Raw genomic sequence first — 19,757 nt, forward strand, 5'->3', positions numbered from 1 at the left:
CGTGCTTTCAACTTCTCGATTCTTACATGCATGTCGCCTGCAATGAGCAGGCCGGCGTACTGACTGAATTGGAGAAAACATGGCAGATGTGCCATTGTCTTTCTCTGGGTTCCTATCTGGATGGATTGAAGCGGATCCCGTTTCAAACTCAATGGCGCTCGAGTACTAGTTGATAATACTCAGAAGGTACTACCAGTATTTGATTAGGGTCCGTCAACTCCAAATGTTTTCCATCGGAGAAGGAGTTTTGTTGGTCAGACGAGGTCAAATGAAACCGAAACCATAGTCAGCATCTGCTCTTCTTAGTCTTCTTCAGTGGAACCTTCTTTATTTAGTTGTCCTGGCGATAGAAAATGAATTGTCTAGTTCAATCCAGATCGTAACACTTGTTGATATTCATTCAGATGGTATGCATCTGAATTGATTCTTACCAAAAATTACGTTTAGGAGTCAGAATATCCACATTCAAAAATCCGTAGCTTATTGATGGGTTAGTTAGGATAAGTACATTTTTATATAATATATCAACACATAACTAGTTCGCTGAAATGTATACTTTTAAAAGCTCACGGTAAGGTGATTTTTTATTCTAGGTTTCATTATCAAACATAAAATCCCTTTAAGCTTGAAAAGTCCATTAGGGTAATTTTTGTTGAGCTGATTTTTTAAACACAAAGTTTTCTCATTAAACTAACCTTAAGTTAGTCATACTTCGAACTTGGGCACGCCAAAATAGACCCTAAATCTAAATCAGGCTTCTTATTTTTCGTAATTTCTCATTTTATTCGAATAAACTGAACTCGTGTGGAGGTTGTTAGGTGGTTAGTTTGAGCGCTAAGAAAGTTTGAGATCTAAAGATAATTCAATCGCAGCTTTGTTTTTCTGGTTTGTCTCAATGCAGGTATCTGATGTGTATTTGTTTTCATACACCTACTTCAGGAGTGTAATTCAAAGCAACTCAACATTTTTAGTCATCTGATATCGGTTATGAAAATTAAGGCCCATGTCCCACTGTTCGTTAGCTCAACACGTCAACATCGTAAAACATAAACAAGAGTTATTATAAGTCATTAAAGGAACAATTTATTTCCCAACACATTTTCAGCGTTCGTTCTGAAGGGAGCCAGAATCAACGAAATTGCTGTAATAAAAACAAGTCGAAACTACTTTAAACGATACCAAACAATAAAACATATCAGAACTCACACTAATAACTTTGCTATACTTCTTAAGAATTGAAATTTTGTGGTCCGGCCAACCTCAATCCATTTCGTTCCTGGATATTGCTGGTATAAATTGAAGATAGGATTTTTATGAGAAATACGGTGAAAGGAGGTTTAGTCAATTTTCATGATCATTTTTGATAAAAAAGCTAATCTAATTATTTGTAACAATGTGTATGTTCATTCTCAATTATACAGGGTCCTAATAGATGATATCGACATAATGAAATATCCGTTTATATCTGAGTGTCGCAGCTATCCATATTTCCATTTCATTGTATATTTTGCAGCCGATGGGACCTCTATGAACCGATATTTTTTCAAGAAACAATATAATAAATTGCATATCAAAATTGTTAGTCATAAAATTTGTGAAAATTTGGACTTATCAGTGCACCCATTAAATTCATTCAATTGGATAAATTCGACATCAAGAGTATAGTTGGGGAGCCCAACAGGGAAATCCGGGATTTACTCGAGCGTGTCAAATTAATATAAGATACCATGGACAATGTAGATAACCACTACTAAAAATTAGACCTGCATATAGGTGAAATTGTCAAGGACAGCCTGGAAAGTATAATTCTTTTAATCTGAAAATTTGAGCGTGACGAAAATGTATGAGAGGGCGCCATATTTGCAGAAAAAAAACGTCACGTGTACAGTGCGTCCCATTTTGGGTGAGACAGCCAGAGTTGTCGCTTGTTATTTAAGTTAGAGCATTGCGGTTTTCACGTTCCTGTCCTACTTTGTCGAGCGCAGTGGCTTTTTTTCCTATTTTCAAGCTAATAATTCTAGAATAATGAAAAAAATATAATCTGACATTTTGAGCAAGCCGAAACAATAAAAATTGGATATAGAGGCTACAATTTTTTTTTTCTTAATTGTGTCCTCCCCTGGGCTTCAAATAGTTTTTGCATTCATTATATAAAATGTAGCGCACAACATTTTTCACAAATTTTGTAGGAAGCAATTTTTTCACGTTTCAACGTTTTTGAAATATATGGCGATGAGTGTACAGTGGGCAGGGTTTCTACATTGACCTTGGCCTTTCACATCTGTTGCTAAGCTCCTCGCCCTTATCGCCCTCTAACTCGAGAACGGTTAAGAGTATGTAAAATTGCTTCAGACAAAAGTTGCATAGAATTTTATTATCTACACCTTTCATAAGGAATACAGAAACGATTAGAGGAAAGGAGATATCTTAAAAAATGCCTTGTTATCATCTTCAAACTGTCAGATTGAGAACCCCCCCCCAATTGATGTCAGATTAATTGGTCAACACGTCTGCAACACCGATACGCCCGAGTATGTGCAAGTTACGATTTTTTTGCATTTCAAAGGGCTGCTGGGACCAAATTTGCAGTCTTGAGAAAAGTAGCTTCCTTTGGGTCCAACTAACTCAACCTCTAAGAATCTGACACGCGCGAGAAAAATTTTTTTCGCTATTTTCTTCCGTACGGCCAGCCTCACCATGCAAACTGTCAGATTAATATAAATTTATGATAACACGCTCGACTATGTACACCTGACAATTTTTTTTACATATTTGAAAACCTGCAGACGCTGAAAGTGCATACATCATAGAAACTTTTTTTATTTCTTCGATCTAATCTTCAAAATCCACTAGGTCTCCACGACTCTCGAGTAAATACCCCACTAGCAGAAGAGGTTCAAAAATATGAGTGTGAGTTGAGTTAGGAAGCATGAAAAATTATAATTTTTTTTTACATTACACATCACGTTGTGGTTGTGGGAGAGCTAAGTATTCCAATATTCTAGGTAATAATTTGTTTTTTGACATTATTTCTTGTCTTTTTGTAGTAAAAAAATTCATGGAAGAACGTTCATGTCAACTTCGTCACCCTTTTTATAATATGTGTCAAGTGTTAAACGTTTTGGAACATTGTTCAAAACTTGTAACGGTAATTAATTTATAAATATAAGAGTTCTTCAAAATAAAGAAATATATTTTCCGGTGCATTTAAACGCCCCAGGCAATCTTGTATCACGAGAACTTACAGGGCTATGAAAATATTTTCGAGGACATCTTCAATATCTCGAAAAATAGGCACACCCTAGCTTAAACCGTGCTAAAGCTTGTAGCTACAAGGGTAAGTGAGACTACCCACAACAGTTCAAAAAATGGAAAACCCTGTACACGTCAACAACTTATCAAAGAATTTATCGAATTTCAGATGTATGCGTATTGCGTATCACGTTAGTATATTTGATACCGGCGCATACACCATTCTGGAGAGGCGCAAAATATTTCTCGTTTATCGTATTGACCCAATTGTTTCGTTAGTTAATGAGTTTACAATAGAGAATAATGAGAAGTTTCATCAAAATTGTTTTAGTACCTTTGGGTGCTGATGGAACAAAAAGAAACTTATGTTTGAATTTGATGATTATTATACACCGTCTTAGTGAAAATTAACCCCTCCCTAGAAACACAGAAAAGCACGCAGGAGAGTGTTGATACTTTGCTGAACATTGTAAAAAATTTGCAGCTTCCAGAAATTAATCTGTATAACAAAAATTCAACATGGACAGGGTGTAACCGAAGGTGTATCTAAATGACATCAAAAAAATTGAAGGGTTAATTCTTTTAGGAAAATTGGAATGGGTATTTTCTATAAAATTTTTTGAAAAACCTGCCGCTGGAAAAGTTGCACCCCTCTGAAGATCAACAAAAAAATGTATTCCCTGTATATTAAGCTGAATGACACATGCACAATAATTCTGGTATCGGTATTATTGCAAAAACTATTATATTAAAGCAAAATATCCTAGCGTTAGCTCATTTTTTTTAAGATGCATTGCATTTTCATCTTGTGAATGCTTGGGTTGTGAAAAAAACTTGTAGATGCAAAAAAGTGAGTATATGAATTGGGCTTTTCAGATATGTTTCAAAAGAAAATTTTCACCAAAAAAATATCTTAAAGGTTATTTATATTAAACCTTTCTGAGCATACTGCAGGGTTACAAAAATTTCATCATGAGTAATTTTATTGACGAATAATATTCACCAAGTTTTGTGTCTTTATAGTTTAACATACAGGGAAAATATGTTTTTTTGATTGTCTTCGGAAAGGTTCAACTTTTCCGAGGGAAGGTTTTTCAAAAAATATTATACCAAATACCCACTTAAATTTTGACCAAAGAATCACCCCTCACAATTTTTTTGTGTTATTCAGATACACCCCGTATGCAGGTCTTATTTAAGTCATATTTCAAAGTGATAAAATGAAAGTTTTGCAACTATCACAATATAATAGACAATTTCATCCAACATATCATTTTCGTAATATAATATTGGGTCAGGGATTAACTATTCATAATAATAGTAATTAAAACCATTTGGACTGTTCATTACGAATTTTTCAAACGAATATATAAAGTGTTTTGTGTACCTGATCCATGAATATTGCGTTGTTTCCAGTAATTTTCGAATGAAATGCACTGAAAAAACGAATAGCATCATCATCGAAAATCTGTTTGGAAATGGATTAAAATCTTGTGTTGAATAGGTGTTCACTGGGATTTGGACAATTCAAACTCCATTCAGATTACAATCACAACCATTTCCGTTGGTTTAGCTGTCTGACGAGCATGCTGTTTTCGATTACAGATAGAACTTCAATTCGCACAAGGTGATTCGACGGAATCAATTTTGCAATTTACGATAGGAATACTTATTCAGTATACTTTATCGCATGTAAACATTTAGGTTATAATTTCAGATTAAAACTGAGAATTATCAATGCAGTACTCTTCTCTCTAATTTGTTTTCGTTTCATGATAATCAAGAGATTGGAAGCAGCTTCAACGAAAGCAGAAAAGCACAACAACAATTCTCTCATAGATTTTCTGTTGATCTTCTTCCTAGAACTCATTGCGTTAATTCTTTCCAAATATCTGAAAGACCAGTAATGATGGAAATTCTGAGTAGTTGGAGGTTTGGCGATATTATTTGTTAGGAGCAGTTATTCAAAAACATGTTTTCCAACAAAATATTCTCTTATTAGGTCCTTATTCGAGAAGTATTTCATTATGTTGGCAGTTTTGCTACACAAAAATATAGATTTATTCCACGTAGAAAATTCACACAAATTCTCTGTCTTTTCAACAGATCTAGCCAAACTTCTCATTATTCTTGAAGTTTAAAATTGTTATTTCTATTCTATAAAATACTTACATGTTGACCCTCAAAATTTACCATTTTTATATTCAGGATCGATATTTAATTCTTATAGACAGTTCAAATCATTCTAGCAGCTTATACATTTTTGGATTTCTATTACCATTTAAATTTCTTCAGTTGACATAACAGTAAACTTGAAATGAAAATTTATCCCACTCCAGGAAAGGTGGACCATAAAAAAATCATAATGTACAAAATTCGATTTCAGCAACCTAACGGACAATTTACGTCATTTTCAATGACTATGAAAAAATTTCATTTTGTCAGCAATAACACAATTTCCAACAATATCGAGAGAAAAGTTGAAGATATTTGAAGGAATTAGTGGTTCTTTTTTTTTGTGACAGATATTTTCATCCTCAATATAACATGTTCGCCATTTCCGTTTATACGAATTAATGTCACAGGTGCCTATATGGGTATACCTATATTCATTTTATTTTACCCTGATTCTCCACAGGTACCATTCATTTTGTTTTGGTGTATATTCAATTCAATTCAATGCTTCTTTATTTCAAATTAAATTACATTTTTATACAATAAAAACAAATATGAAATGAAATGACGTCAAAATTAATATTCTATCTGTTTCCATCAGTTTTATAACTCATATACTCTTCTATACTGTAGGGTTCAAGATTTATTAAGAACTGCTTCAACATCTGCCTAAATTGTTTTTCGACTGTGGCATTCTTGATCTTGTCATCCAGCTTATTGAAGAGTTTAATACCCATGTAGTACGGGCTTTTTTCATAGAGTGTCAAGCGATGGATAGGGTATAAAATGTCGTCCTTACGCGTATTGTAGCAATGATTTGACCGAGGAAATACTTGACTATTCTTATATACGAAAACAAGGATTTCAAATATATACAATGCATACATTGTGAGCATTCTCTTCGATCTAAAGACTCCTCTACATGATTGTAAATAGGACATGTTGAATATAACTCTTATGACACGTTTCTGCGTAACAAAAATATCTTGCATGGCAGAACTAGATCCCCAAAACATTATACCATATCGGGCTCTTCCTTGGAAATTAGCAAAATACAGTGTTCTCCTGGCCGTGTCATTAAGATATTTTGACACAATTCTTATGCAATAGCAGATGTTGTTCAGTTTCTTATTCAGGGAATCGATTTGATGAGACCAGTCCAACTGCTCATCCACATAAATACCTAGGAACTTCGAGACACTTTTTATTTCGAGCTGTGTATTTTCAACGGTAATCATTTCAGGTATTTCTATTTTGTTCTGCTTAGTCCTAAAGATAACGACAGTTGTTTTATCCTTGTTGATACATAATTTATTTTTCCTGAACCACTCCACCAAGGCACCGAAAACGAAATCAGTTTTTTCAACAAGGCATCGAATATTTGGTCCTTGCACTGCCACACTGGTGTCATCTGCGAACTGTGTTAAGCTGGAATCTTGTTGGTCTATCACAGGATCCATGAATCGAGTCAAGCTGTTCAAATGGTCCATTATAAGGCTCAAGTCATTCACATATATGAGAAACAAGAGTGCACCCAATATGCTGCCTTGAACAACTCCAACCATGTTCTCAAGAATGTCTGATTTAGTCATTGTACCTCCTTGCAGGATAACCACTCTTTGGGTCCTATTTTTCAAATATGATTCAAACCATTTTAATGCCCATCCTCTTATTCCATATTTTTCGAGTTTCTTTAGGAGAATGTTCCTGTCTAAACAATCAAAGGCCTTCGACAAGTCCAAGAATATGCCCATGCCCATACTGCCCTTCTCTAAATATTTCAGGATTGCTTGTGTGAGCTGAAAAATAGCACTTTGTGTTGATTTGTTAGTCAGGTAACCATGTTGACTTTCGGTAATTATGTTGCATTCTGTTAGGAATTTGGTCACTCTAACATACACCACTTGTTCGAATAGCTTTGAGAACCCCGAGAGTAAGCCTATTGGTCTATAATTATCGAAGCAGTTTTTATCCCCTTTGCCTTTGTACACTGGCCGAATTGCTGCTAGCTTTAGAGTGTCTGGAAATATTCCTTCTTTGAGAGAGTTATTCACGATGTGACAAAAAATCTCAGTAATTGCTGGCAATATTTCACGAATAAGAGAAGTTGGGATTTCATCTTCACCTGAACTATGCTTGTTTTTTAACTTTTTATTCAGTGCTATTAGTTCTTCTTCTGTAACTGGCTCCAATACTATTGATCTATCGTTTTCGAATTTGAAAGTATATTCTTTTCCTTCTTCACTAGTTTTCATCAAGTCTGGGATAATGTCGATTAGATATTTATTGTAGGCATTTGCTACCTCATTTGTATTTCCATCGATAAAGCATTCACTTGATTTTTTCGTCTTGCCAGTAATTTCCTTGTAAATAGTCCACATACACTTATTCTTATCGTCAGAGTTATTTATTCTATTTTCATAATTTTCCGATCTGGCCCTTACTAATAATTTTTCATATTCTTTTTTTTCTGCACAATACAAATCTTTATAATGTCCATTTAATTGTTTCAAAAATAGGAGATTATCTAATTTAATTTTCTTCTGTTGGATCGCTTCATTTGTCTCATATAGTTTTTGCCTAGATTTATAGCCTTGATTGAATAATTTTTTCGGGAATTTTTGATTAAATATAGTCATAAAGATTTTCATGAAAATATGCCATTGTTTATTCACATTCCCATTATCTACCTCGTAAATTTCATTCCAGTTTTGTTCTTTTAAGTCATCAAAGAATTCATTTTTACTCATCACATCAAAAAATCTTTTATAATAAGGGGAATTCCTTGTCTGTAAATCTAAACTGAGTACAATTTTTTGAGCTGTATGGTCTGAAATTGTCGTAAACAATACTGAACTTGAGATGCACTGATCAGGTAAATTTGTAAAAATGTTATCGATACATGATTTTGAGGTAGGTGTTATTCTGGTGTTTTCAAAAATTGAAGGATACAAATTGAAAGACGCTAATACAGCCAGAAGTTGTGATCCAAAATTATTATGTTCGAGCAGCTCAACGTTAAAATCTCCCAATACAAATACCTTCTTGTTCTCTGATATGATCATATGCAGTATCAGCTCTAGCTTCCCGAGGAAAATTTTGAAATCTCCCTTAGGGGGTCTGTATATTGATATTATAATAATATTTTCTTTCTTGAGTTTACATTCAATACTAGCGCATTCAAATATGCTCTCCGATGAAAGCATTTCAATTTTTTTTCTTTTTTTATATTCCAATTTTTCAGACAAATATATAGCTGTACCCCCATAACCATTCCTCCTACAAAAGCTAGCAGCTAGTTTGAAGTTTTCAACATTGAAACATTTCAATTGTTCTTGTGTTTTCCAATGTTCTGAGATACATAGACATTTACAATCATCGTTACTTTCTAGTAGAGCATTTACTAAGTCTATACTATTACCCACGGATTGTACATTTTGGTGTATAATACTAAAGTTTCCACAGTTGTCACTTACTTGATTTTGTTTAGTTGTCCCTGGATTCGATTCTTTCATAAAAAATCAGTTTGCTCATCACCATCACCATTGAAGTTGATATATTGGCGTTGCTTTTCCCTTCTTTGTATATAGGCTGGACATTTCTGATCTCTTGCAGAGTGTCTCCTATCCTTAATACCCAAACGTTTGCAATTTGGACAGTTTAATGGATCTTTATTGGTGCACTCCTTCGATTCATGTCTACCACTACATTTGTGACAGCATGGCTCTGCTCGACAATGTTTGGCTATATGCCCGAAGTTACTACATCTAAAACACATTGCTATATCCACAAATTCTTGAACATACAATTTAGTGAGGTCAAAGTGTAACGATTCGTTTTTAATCAGCCATTTAAAAACCTGCGGAGATGTTTCAAATATCCAGTTTTCTTTCATATTATTCCTACATACCTTTTTTGCGATGAATTTGAGGCTATTTTCCACCTGTGGGCCAAAAATTTCTGTCATCTGCGGATTATCTTCTATCAACTCCTTCCTGAAGATATCTTCTTGATAGCCTTTCTTGATTCCCGTTATCATAATCATTGGATCCTTGTTTTGTATGTTCTTTGTCTGAAGACTGCCTTGTTTTTTCAAAATTTCCTGAATCCGTTTTTGTTGCTCGTCATTATAGCATTCAAATATTACTCCTCCTTTCTGCAAGTGTCTAATATTTTTTAGAGTTTCATTTTTGCCCAATTCTTTAAATTTTAGCTTGACATTTTTTACGATGTCGCAAGTTTCTTCTCTATTATTTGAATTTATCAATATTTCATATTTATTTTCCTTTTCCGGAGTTTTCCATTTTTGAGTTTTAGTTGTTTCCGTATTTTTCCTTGTAGTGAGTATCGAACTGTAAGTCTTGATTTGTGAATGATTTTCCTGGTATACTTCTCTGTCAATCTCTGTATCTCTATTAATTTCGTCGGGCTTGAGGATATTACTTTTAGGATGATTTTCTTTGCGGTTTTCTGTTTCGAGTTTTCCAAATCTATAAACAAGTTTAGTCACTTTTTCGTGGAGTTTGAAAACTGCCTTCCTTAATTGTTCTTGATCCGTCTTTTCAAGTTTTTCTTTCTCCGAAAAATCATTTAGATTTCTTAGCGCATCAAGTATAGTCTCTATTATATTCTCCGTATTTTCCGAATCTCTACTGACTAATGGTAGGTTCATATCTATTTTTCCTATGGATGGTCCAGATATTGCTATGTGTCCATCTCCTGTTCTCTTGACTTCAGGTGGAGTACGCATTACGGTCTTCTTTGGTGTGAAAACTTCGTTATATTCATCCTGTTGTTGTTCCTTTAAGTTTTGAACCTGCCCTCGTACATTATGTTCATTGATAACTTCTTCATTCATAATATCGCTCACGTTATCAGAGATGGTTCCAGCTGTTTTCACTTCCTTCGAGATAATGGTGTTGTTTACCTCCGGGAGAACTGAATCGGTTCTAGATTTCCCTGACAAATTCCTAGTTATTGGACCACTATTTGCCTTTATTTGTTTCTTCCTTGCGTTAATCTTTTCGTTCTCGTTTTTCTCCGACATAATATAAAATTATTCCGAATTTTCTTAAACAAAATACACTGTTATAAACTCGAATCTTCGGGATCGAACGAGTACGGTGTGCATTCGGTTCGCGAATCTCTGAATATATATATAGAGTTGATATCGAGGAATTTATATTTCTGAATAATCAGGGCTGGTTTATTGACCTATCTTCAATGAAATTTACTTGCTGGTAGTACAATTTGTCCTTCAAGTGGGGCAGCTTTTAAAATGTTCGATTTCACATAGAACGCTGGCCTGCTGGGGGGATAAATCACCATTCGAAATAATACAAAAAGTTGCATATTAAATTTGATGCCGAAATGGTCATACAGCAGTTCCGGTACTCGTTGTTATTTACCCACTGACTGATTGGTTTCGAAAATGTTCAGCAGTTTGAAATTAATGTCACTAACAAAGTATGGACAGTATAGTACCAGAATGATCGGAACACACAACATTTTGAATGTCCGAATGAAGGGCCACCGTTTTGTTGTGATTGTCAATAATTTAATTTATGTCAATTATTCAAATATTTAATTAATTGATCGTTTATGTCAATTATTCAAATATTTAATCAATTGATCATCTAGGTCACATAAGAAGGATAGAGTGATATTCATTTCAGTTCATGAAATATTGATCATTACAATAAGATTGAAAAACGTGTAAATTACAATTCATCCAGACAGAAGGTGAGAAATGACAAAGAATAAGGTTCACAATATATAATGAATTTATACAGAGTTTTCTTGAAGAATTTCCACATTTCTTATTATTCTGATTTCAATGATTCATTAATTTTATGTCAAGATAAAGGGGAGATTTTTCTGTTAATGCCGAAGAATGATAAGGATAAAATAGCTCCTTTTCTTCTAGTAATTGAGTTGACATTTCTGTAGTTCTCAAAATATTGAATATAAAGTTACATGAAAATAAGAACTTTATATATGTATGAACGATATAGGTACTGTAAGTAAATTATGTTCTCTAAAGTGATTCCTGCATGATCCTCTGTAACTGATTGAAAGTTCGAAAAATATATCATCTTCAAGGTATATAAGAACAATCAAACTTTCAGAACACCCACTGAATATCACAGACTTTAGTCTCGTCACTTAATTGTCGAAATGGCAGTTCCATTGGAAGTGGTTTTCAAGATATATTCTCGGGAACTTTGTAGATATAAACACAGTTATTTTTTCATTTATATCATTCAGAACAGAAATTGAGGATCTATCAGTATCAAAGACCATGCATTTTTTTTGCAACAATCAGCACAATACAATTTTTGTTGCACCAGTTATCATCAAGCACTGTTTGCACCATATCGAGGGTAGATCCAAATGAGGAGGGGATCTCAGGATAACATTAGTATTAGTATGATCGGCAACGAACAAAAGCTCGACATAAATCATGTCTGTTTTTTCAAATAGCTCTCGATGAGTTTTAGTTTTATGTCAGTTTTGTATGAGCCTTGATGCCAAAATTCTTCCTAATATCTTTATATATAATACTGAAATAGGTTGATAACTGCTTGGATCATTGGGATTACCTTTTTTAAAGAATGGCTTAATAACTGCTATTTTGAGGGCCTCAGGAAAAACACCTGTTCATAACGTGTGCTACCTTTAGCACACGTAATGTGTGTTCAATCAGATGTTTTCATCACCTCAGTAGACACACCATCAAATCCTGCTGATTTGGACTTGATTTTTTACTGTTTTCATGACGCGGTATGGAATCAGGGCCGTATTGTTCATTTGATTGATTTTCAACATTAAGTACCGAATGAATAAAAAAGTTATTGAATTTGTCCAAAAATTTTTGAGATTCGGGCTCATTATTTATTACACCTTATATATTTCGATGTTTCCCTAGTGATTAGGTTTCAAACCATTTGTGATATATTTGTAGATTTTTTGATGACTTTTCTATAATTTTCAGGTTTTTTTTCATCATGGCATCATATTTTAATTTCGTTTCTTTTTAAGCTGAAAAATATCTGTCAGATTTCCAAGGAAGACTGAATAGACCATTCAAAAGCCCTTTGAACTTTTGAACAGTACTATTTGTCAATTTATATTTCTTGTTATTGTGGTAATTTAAGCCTTGATTGGAAAGCAAGAAATATAGTCCTTATAGAATTTCCCAAAAATTGTTTTCAACAACAAATTCACATCTCCATATATTCAAAATTGGTGTTTTTCAGATTTTGCGAAAAATTAAAGCAATAGACTATTACCAGATAATTGAGTTGGAGATGGTAGTGTAAAAGCATTTATTGTATATCATTCACAATCATAAAATGAATAAGTCACTCGCATGAAGCTAATAAGTAATAATACAAATACTGACAACATCCATGAAACTCAGAGTGACATTATTCAATTAAAAACAGAGGTAATCAAGAGTAGTTGAAATTAGAAGTCACTTGAGGTCAGACTTAGACACTGAGTTCAACGAACACAATATTAACAAAACGTTCACAGATCATTCAATGAAAAGTAATTAAGTGTCTCTGTATTCCATCAGAAAAACAGATATGGTTAGAAGGGGCGAAGGTGAAAACTAAAATATCTGAGTCTGGTCATCAATGAGATCAATACATTAACTATGAGCAGAGCAATTATATTATAAGTAATATAAATATAAATAACGTTGATCTTGCAGAGTGTAAAATTCATCAATGATAACACATTTACAGTGATGGACTGCTCACAAGTGAGCGCGATTTGAACGTCCATCAGAAAAACAGGAGATTTAGTTGATAAATTATGAAAAGTAGAAAGTAAGAGTACTAAAGAGGGTAAACACTAATCGTTGTTTTCAAGAAGAGCAGCAGGCTTGAGATCTAATCTGTATATCAAGCAAGATGAATGAATATGAGAATATATCGATGGAAATATATCCATGAGAATACATATTATAATGAGCTATAATTACCAATTGATAGAGTACACGATTACCAGAGGTGGAACCAGGACGAGAGACAGTCAACCAGTATCATGGTTTACTATTGACCGTTGAACCATATTATTTGAGAAGTTCACATGTTCTGAAGGAAAACAACGATTTCCAGGGCCAGCCTGTGGAACATGAACATTCATTCATCTGAAACTAGATAACAGTAATTAGTGAAAAGTTAGCAATAGAATTGACTTGAGAAATGAAATAAACTGATTCAAATTAATTTGAAGCATACATAATTTATTCAGAATTATAAACAATGGTCGCATTCAGCGGACGAAACAGTTGCGCAACTGTTACCAAACGCTAGCGGAAACGTTCGGTGACATATGCGCTACATTCTCAACACGTTCTGGAGCGGACGCCACTTTTGGGAGCGGCTTTGATTTGTGCTAGGTAGCGGTAGCGGAAAGGAGCGAAAGTTGGACTTGAACTGAGTAGGTAGTTGTTATTTAGTGTGGAAGATGTACGAACTTGAGTTTGTTGAGGAAAATGAAAATGGATTGTAAGAAATAAAGAAGAATGTTTAATAAATTATAGGAAATATACTGGAGCAAAAAATAATTCGTCAAAATTCTAGGTTATTTTTGTCACATAAAAATTGACTAACCAGCACAAGGTTAACGAAACTTAAAAAATCCGTTTGTTTACGTCTTTCCTACAGACTTCTCAACTAATCAGCTGATAGTGACAGCTCGTTGGACTGCCTTATCCTATCTAGGCTTGCCAGCGAACGTTCAACATGTTCCCAACCGCTACCGCTACCGATGGGTAGCAGAAGCGCTTTGCGCTCCGTCCGCTGAATGCGACCATTAACAATCAAACCATCATCAGTACATTCGAAGTACGATGTATTCAGCCGTTGAAACCCGAATTTTCTAAAACTACAGTGCTGACCTTTTTATGAATTTCTTAGAATATCTTGAGAACCGCATAGAATACACGACACAAAGCAGCACAAACCAAACACAATTACACATGGGTTCACTTCACACATCTATCAGAATTAAGTTAGTAGTTTGTCCTTGTTAATACCTAAATATTTCAGTTTATCTTTCCACTCGAGTTCTTCTCCATCTACCTCCAGATTCAGAATGATTTTCAATTTCATCTTCTGAAGTATTATGGCTAGCTTTTTGACTCTTAGGAAGCGTAAAACTAATAATATTTTCCATCATAGGGTAATCAACGGAAATTCGAAGAAAAGTGAAATACACATCGTTGTATGACTATCAAATTTTTCAGTTACTAGTGCGTAAAAGTGATTCTCAGGGCTATAAAAAAACACCGTTTTTATAATGGAGTACTACATGTTTCATAGTCTTTTCGATTTCATTACCTCATTTTCAGTCATCAAAGAATATCCTACGCAGGGAATAAAACGAAGTGAACAATTTGAGATTATTCGAACCAATATTCAACTAATATGACTGCCTTCCTCTAATGCAGAGGTACTCAGACTTGAATCGCCTGCGATCTACTTCAATATTAACAGACTCCGATCGATCGACTTTCCGGAACTGCAAATATATGTAATATAGGAGGTTATTTATACAGAGTAAGTCTTTGACTTGTGCGAATATTTTAGCAGTAGATTCTTGAGGTCAAAAGAAACACTTTTCTCCTAAACCATTTTTTCCGATTCATCACTGATAAAAAGATATAGCCATTTTAAGTTTTCATAATGAGTTGTGCCACCTGTAGGAAAATAAAATCACCTTCAGATAAATCTGTGACACTACACATCTTTTAAACAGAAGTTATTGAGCCAATGTACCCAATTTCATCAAATTAGTCAAAAACGGTGCAATCAATATACGAGAAAATATGAAGTCTACTCTTATGTTAGGAAACTTTCACATATTCATAAGAAATGTCCAACTTAGTTGGGTTCTTTTAATTTTTGTTATTTTAACGGTACGAAATGCTTAAAATGAAAAAACTGGTAGATGTGGGTTGTATCTTGTGTTCGAAAAAGATTCGTCAAATAAATGAAGAACTAAATTTCGAAATTCATTTCATTCGATAAAACCGTTTGTAAGATAGAACTAAAAATAACATGTTTGTATGATTTTTCAACAGCATGTATCTTTCAAACCGAGCAGATTCGGACAAAAATGGTAAGGGAAAAAAAAGTTTCTTTTGACCTCAAGAATCTACTGTTAAATTATTTGTTCGAGTCAAAGGCCCACCCTGTAGATCAGAATCGGCTTATTTTTTATGAGATCGACTCAAATATCTCACGCAAACAACAAGTCGATCGCGATCGACAGTTTGATCACCCCTACTCTAATGATAAACTACAATCCTTATTTCGAAATTCATTTTCCTAAATAGGCAAACCAAGGGGACAATAAAACATGTGCTTCTAAATGTTCATTTATTACTTTCCATCTCGGAACAGAATTCAGAACGCGACCTGAAATGGAACCGTGCTCACCTCCGTTTATAAGACTAATATAAGTTATAATGGAACTTTTGGACATCTCATTTCCGGTCTTGTAGGACAAACGCATCAAAGTTTCAACACCGCTTTCCAAAATTCGAAATGAAGCGATCGTAAACTGGATTCGAGGTCCTCTAAATCAGATTCGTTGATTCCGTTTACGTCTGGAAAGGCGTTCTGGAATTTTGCTTCAGTGATATATGCGGCAGCAAATTAGGAACACCGTTGGTTTATTAGCTTCAGTATGAGGAAGGCATGGCTTAGAGTCTACTATCCTAATGCTCGTGCCGAAATTGGGATATTAACATTACATTATACCTATTCCAGTGATTTATGCTGAAAGCCGGGGTTTCCAAGCCGATGTTTTTGTCCTGGACAGAGGGAGAGCGTTCAAACTTTTACTTTCCACGGTAAAAGTTTACGATTTAATAAAGAGGAATATTTGGGAATTGTGTGGGGGTAATATCGTGGAAAAACAGAGTTCGGCATTGTTGCGACCTGTTTCTATGGTGATTGCTCATAAGAGTATGTTAAAAATTCACAAAGTCTCAACCGCATATTGTTGGAACATGATGAGTTTCCCAAAAAATTGTTTTTCCACATAACGAACGTCTGTGCGGATGCAAAAATGTTTATCAGCATTTTTTGTGAACGTATGCGAAATAAGAGGCTATTCATGGAAAACATATCAATATCCATAGCTATTTTACAAAGTAATCAAGGCACGTCTCAAAATAATTCAAACTTCAAACTTTTCGGTAACGTTTATTTTGTTCGTATTGCAACGAATATTGTGATTTTACCAATTCTGCCGACCTAACATGAAAGTTCCTGCAAAATTTTGGTTTTGAGTAAATCCGGGGTTTTTCATTGCATAACACAAAGTATTTTAACAAACTCTTAATGTTTTCAGATTTCAATATCAGGAAAAGAAATCAATAATGGGTCTTTCTTTGTGTTATTCTTCATTGAAATCTGGTAATTAGCGAAGTCGAGATTGAAACATAGCTTTCTTAATGTTTTAATTTATATATTATGTCGAAGAATAAAACTTAATTGCAAAACATAATTTTGATTTATATTTTTTCCTGGTTAGTAAATTTCATCACATTTTGCAGATAGGACCTTTCTTGTTGGCAAGGCAGAATTCGTATCCTCATTCATCTCGATCTCAAGGCCCCAGTCAACATAACACGTAGAATCGATAATTTTTGTTAGAATCCAATGAAATTATGTTCTATAAACCGAAATGAGATTGATCAATTTGTCTATTTTTGTCATGATTCAAATACTTTTCGATATTTATCATAATTTAGTACTTACGCTACTGTATTATGATTCTAAAAAGCAACCTGAATATAGGTGTAAGCATATTTGTTGAAAAGCCCTTTTACGTCAGGAAAAAATTTCATACCATTAAAAAGTTGTGCTCTCAACAGAAAATGATCGATTTCTCACCTGATGAATTCGTTCAATTTTTTTCTTTTCGTATCTGCCGTTTTTGTCAAACGGGTTCTTCGAGTAATATGATTTCTATGAAAATTTGTAGGCTCGATTACTTCCAATAGCCCAATGGTACTAGCAATTTGCAGATTATCAGGACAGAACTCAAAATATTGAGACTTATTTTTCAATTACCAAAATCTTTATTTTCTGTATCAGTGGAATTATTCTTTATTGCAGAATAAAAAAAACATATTTTATTCAATCAAATTCAGTTTTTACTTCGCATGGTACATTTGATCCAAAAAAAAAAACTAACGAACGAAATCATATTTTTGAGGAAACAGTCATGTTTTCAATTACTTAGTTATAATTTTCAATGACACCTGCCGATATTTGGAATGAAAAGAGCTCTCTTTTCAATTGTTTATCACCCTGAATCATCAATACATATCAAGTATTCAAATTTCAAGTATGTGTATGTATATGAAAATTATATTTGTATTAGTGAACTATGTATTCTTTCAAAATTATCAAATCTTAGGCAGAACGACAAAGGATATCTGTCTTCGATATCGATTCAATTCCATGTATAAAAAATCCATATTTTCTGAGCAATACGAATATTACAGAGCGAACACAGTCACTTTTCCTCGATCGTAGGTACAAGGTGTCCGAGTTAAAATGTTCCTATACCTTATTGTGGAAACTAAAGGAGCTGGAAGAAAAAGTTGAATACAACACTTGTCTGTAATCGATTGAACTTTTATTTCTTATAACCCACCTTAAAACAAGGTGCTCCGTTTTTTCCCTGTTGGTATCAACTTTCTTATTTTAAATATAACACCCTATATATTATTGCATTTTTGAAATCCTTGTCAAATTTCAAGGTAACTTCGGTATGACAACTATGGTCCTATATAGCACCGATTCTGAGATATTCGACTTTTTCCTAAAATTTTCACAGCTGTTGCTGCTCACTAAAATAAATGATACTAGTTTTCTAATGAGTGTATCGAAACCAAATTTTGCCCAGCCCTTGTCAACATATTGGATCATACGTTACATCTCTATTTTTAGCAATCTGATGTACAGGGTCTTCAAAAATTAAAATTGGACATACAAATAGGAATTCAATCAAAACTTAATTTTTTCAAAGTTCGAAGTTTTCAAGTTCATCAAAATACATACAAAATATTTCTGCGAGGCATAAATTAACTCATTCATCTCTATTTTTTTCTTCACTATCCAAAGTACCCGGACTATGAAAATAGAAAAAAAATTAGTATAAATTAAAAGAAACATTTCTTCCTCACAATGTGAATTTCAAAAGTAATAACCGTGTGAAGTAATCTTAGACAAATCCAAGGAAATGATTATACTACCACTTGCAGCAATTATTCTATAGCTGCCGCTTGTATCTGCATATACGCGATTCAATGATGAATGTTCATTCTCACCCCGGCAGGTCATTCTCGCCCCGTTTCAGGGTACCTTAGATAATCATCGTTGACCTCTACTTTATTCAAATTAAGATCAATCAGTAATATATAATTAACGATATTATGTAGGTGTATCACTGGTCTCAATCGTTAAAAAACAACATTGTTTTTCCAAACTCAAATAGATATTTATTCGTTGGAACATCCATCATTTCACATTATTCCAATTGTTTGTTGATCTTTCTTTGAAAATAAACTGTAGGGACTGAAAAGTTGCCAGCTAAGTATAAGGTATAAGTGATTCCTCTCAAGAAGATATAGCAAATAAGCAAAGGAGATGTAATAGGTGCAAGTCGACGAGTATAAGAAAATCGTCGAAAATATTAATTTTTATCACCTACGTACAAGTTCCTCGGAAGACATTCAGATATGCCCCAGTTGGCCATACTATTTAACACGTATGTTCAACTACAGTTCCAACCTTAAATATTGCCCTAATATTTGGAGCACGTGTCACAAACGACCCTGTCTGGTACGAACGCTTTGTTTCGGAACTTTGCTCTCTAGAATTCACATAACTTCAATTCGTTCAATTTTACTCTTATAAACACATCATTTTACATTCGTATTGTGGCCAGGAAGTACGTGCCCGTACCGATGGAAAATCTGTCAGTCCATATTGCGACACAGCTGGGAAATGTGTGAAAATATTCAAATTTATACCATCGCGTGTTCATTTTCGAGAAGAGCGCAGGTTGAAATATCAGAATCCAATTCTTATACGACCGTGCATCGCTTCGTCTAGGCATCATATTAGTTTTTGTATTCGAAACTAAAATTCATGTCAGTCTATTTAATTTCCGAATGTCGAATAAGTAAACAATTGGATTTATTTAAGACTTTTCGGTTTATTCGTGGGTGAAACAGAGATGAAAAGGAAACAAATGTTGGGCATGGAATAGACGAATTCATAATATTAATC

The 19,757-nt window shown here is 33.9% G+C and overlaps 2 protein-coding genes across 2 annotated transcripts in view; one reads left to right on the forward strand and one right to left on the reverse strand.

Annotated features, from left to right (window-relative positions):
- LOC123314905 (lachesin-like) overlaps positions 1 to 19,757 on the forward strand; it is a 488,081-nt gene that overhangs the window by 62,499 nt on the left and 405,825 nt on the right. The window lies entirely within an intron of this gene.
- Positions 8,118 to 10,301, reverse strand: LOC123314906. The gene is made up of 2 exons (XM_044900356.1): positions 9,338 to 10,301; positions 8,118 to 9,194 (listed from the first exon to the last, which is right to left on the reverse strand). The coding sequence occupies exons 1-2, from the start codon at positions 10,283 to 10,285 to the stop codon at positions 9,189 to 9,191; spliced, it is 954 nt and encodes a 317-aa protein (XP_044756291.1). The 5' UTR covers positions 10,286 to 10,301; the 3' UTR covers positions 8,118 to 9,188.

The sequence above is a fragment of the Coccinella septempunctata genome, chromosome 6, assembly GCF_907165205.1.
Source record: "Coccinella septempunctata chromosome 6, icCocSept1.1, whole genome shotgun sequence".
Lineage (NCBI taxonomy): Eukaryota > Metazoa > Arthropoda > Insecta > Coleoptera > Coccinellidae > Coccinella > Coccinella septempunctata.

Coding starts and splice junctions, on each gene's coding strand:
- LOC123314906 (XM_044900356.1), bottom strand. CDS start 10,285: ATGAATGAAGAAGTTATCAATGAACATAATGTACGAGGGCAGGTTCAA.